Source organism: Austrofundulus limnaeus, unplaced genomic scaffold, assembly GCF_001266775.1.
Source record: "Austrofundulus limnaeus strain Quisiro unplaced genomic scaffold, Austrofundulus_limnaeus-1.0 Scaffold1600, whole genome shotgun sequence".
Classification (NCBI taxonomy): Eukaryota; Metazoa; Chordata; class Actinopteri; order Cyprinodontiformes; family Rivulidae; genus Austrofundulus; species Austrofundulus limnaeus.
The window spans coordinates 19711-22404 of NW_013954002.1; the positions used below are offsets into that span (position 1 = coordinate 19711).

The window sequence follows — 2694 nt, forward strand, 5'->3', positions numbered from 1 at the left end:
CAGTTTTACTGTAGTTGGCTGTTGTTTACTGTTGTTATACTGTAGTTGGCTGTTGTTTACTGTAGTTTTACTGTAGTTGGCTGTTGTTTACTGTTGTTATACTGTAGTTGGCTGTTGTTTACTGTAGTTTTACTGTAGTATTATTGTAGGTAATGGTTGTTTACTGTAACGTAATACAGTTTTACTGTAGTAAAACATTTGAATTAATTTCTCTACGTATCATGAACATTGTGGCTGTTTTCTGAGGAATGATTAAAGCTGGACAGCTCTCTGTCACATGAGTCAGTGTGGTGTTGGGAGCTGGGCTCTGGGTTTTCCTGAGGATTTCTGTGATTTTCATTTGATGTTTGAGATGTTTGTTGTTTTTGACTGTAAGACTTGTGTTTGTTTTTCCTGCAGCAGTCTGGTCTTCATATCCTGAACCCTGCAGGCCATGTGACCTCCAGCCAGGTCCAGTGGGTGAGTCCTCACCTTCCTGTATGAATTTGGTTGGACACCATCACCTGAATGAAAACGAACAAATGATGAAACCAGAAGTTTGCATACAGCGAATAAAAAGTCACATGTTTTTTTTTCACACTGTGACCTGAAATCAGAACGAACATTTTCTGTTTTAGGAAAATAAAATCTGATCCAGTCCAGCTTTTCTTTCAACAACTGGTTTAAACGACCCACAGACCACAAGATCTGATACGACTCCTTCCTGACCCAGTGGGACCAGGTTATGTAGCATCCATAAACCTGGTCCTGCTGGCTCATGTGGGGGTATGTGGTCCATAATAAATCCAGTTTGGGGGGGGGGGGTCCTGCTGGGTCATGTGTTTCTCCAGCAGACACTGAAGAGGTTCCTGGCCTTGGCGCATCACTTCAGACTGCCGCTCTTTCTCACGGACGTGGCGGCGCTGTCGCTGCTCTCCCAGGATGCCGTGCGGCAGCGGGACAGACTCGTGCATGAACAACACTGCAGCTTCCTGTGCACTGGGCGGCCAATCATCTCCTTTGCTCTGCAGGCCAACCTGTGGAAGTATGATGTGAGTGATGCCTTCAGGGCCACAGATACAGCAGGAGAAACGAGTTTCCTGTTAAATGCTTCTATCCTGTCCCTCAGCCTGGCTTCCTATTGGCTGCCCAGCAGAAAGGTTTTGATTTGCTCGAGCTGCGAGGAGAAGACCCACGATTGGCCAGTCTGGACACCCTATCAGGGCAGGAGCTCCCTCTGCACTTCCTGTTTCGTCTCCATAGTTACATCATCCATGTGAGTAGAGTCATGTGTATGATAGACCCCATAGTGGCCCCTACCAACCACACAGACCAGGGGTCCACATCCTGCAGCTCTGAGACCACCTACAGGTCTTTGGTCCTGCAGCAGCTCTTTGACCAAGACTGACATGAAAATGAAAATATTTATATTTACTATAAAAGTACATAAAAGTACATAAAAGTACATAAAAATATCAGCTTGTTGGTGAAAAGTCTGGAGGACGTTTCTGCCTTTATTTCCTGTTTAATAACTGTGGTGTAGTGGACCCAGTACTGCTCTAGTACTGCTGTACCTCTGTAGTACCTCTGTAGTACCTGTACCTTTTTCTTCAGGTAGTACTCCTGTACGAGCGCAGTGGAAAGTATTTGTGGCATGGACCTCTGCGGCTCAAAGCCTCCATGGACCGAAGCTTTGCTCCCTTCAAACTTCTGGAGTACGGACGCCATGCTGGAGCGTACCACAGGTGGGAGGAGCTACCGTGTGACTGACAGGTCGTCTGACTGAAGGTCGTCTGACTGAAGGTCGTCTGACTGAAGGTCATGTGACTGAAGGTCATGTGACTGAAGGTCGTCTGATTGAAGGTCATGTGACTGAAGGTCATGTGACTGTAGGTCATGTGACTGAAGGTCATGTGATTGTAGGTCATGTGACCGAAGGTCACGTGACTGAAGGTCATGGACTTAAGGTCACGTGACTGAAGGTCATGAACTGTAGGTCATGTGACTGAAGGTCATGTGACTGAAGGTCATGTGACTGAAGGTCATGTGACTGAAGGTCACGTGACTGAAGGTCATGAACTGTAGGTCATGTGACTGAAGGTCATTTGACTGAAGGTCATGAACTGTAGGTCATGTGACTGAAGGTCATGTGACTGAAGGTCATGTGACTGAAGGTCATGAACTGTAGGTCATGTGACTGAAGGTCGTCTGATTGAAGGTCATGTGACTGAAGGTCATGTGACTGAAGGTCATGTGACTGAAGGTCATGTGACTGAAGGTCGTCTGACTGAAGGTCATGTGACTGAAGGTCATGTGACTGAAGGTCATGTGACTGAAGGTCGTCTGACTGAAGGTCGTCTGACTGAAGGTCATGTGACTGAAGGTCGTCTGACTGAAGGTCATGTGACTGAAGGTCATGTGACTGAAGGTCGTCTGACTGAAGGTCATGTGACTGAAGGTTGTCTGACTGAAGGTCGTCTGATTCAAGGTCATGTGACTGAAGGTCGTCTGACTGAAGGTCATGTGACTGAAGGTTGCCTGACTGAAGGTCGTCTGACTGAAGGTCATGTGACTGAAGGTCATGTGACTGAAGGTCGTCTGATTGAAGGTCATGTGACTGAAGGTTGCCTGACTGAAGGTCGTCTGACTGAAGGTCGTCTGACTGAAGGTCATGTGACTGAAGGTCATGTGACTGAAGGTCGTCTGATTGAAGGT

General features: G+C 47.0%; 1 protein-coding gene across 1 annotated transcript in view; it reads left to right on the top strand.

The window, feature by feature from the left end:
* Positions 1-399: 399 nt before the first annotated feature.
* Positions 400-2694, top strand: part of fktn (fukutin) — a gene marked incomplete at its 5' end in the record, with an annotated part of 5186 nt that continues 2891 nt past the window's right edge. The window contains 4 exon segments of the mRNA XM_014033020.1: positions 400-459; positions 831-1031; positions 1109-1255; positions 1594-1724. Coding sequence (XP_013888474.1) covers positions 400-459; positions 831-1031; positions 1109-1255; positions 1594-1724 — 539 coding nt within the window.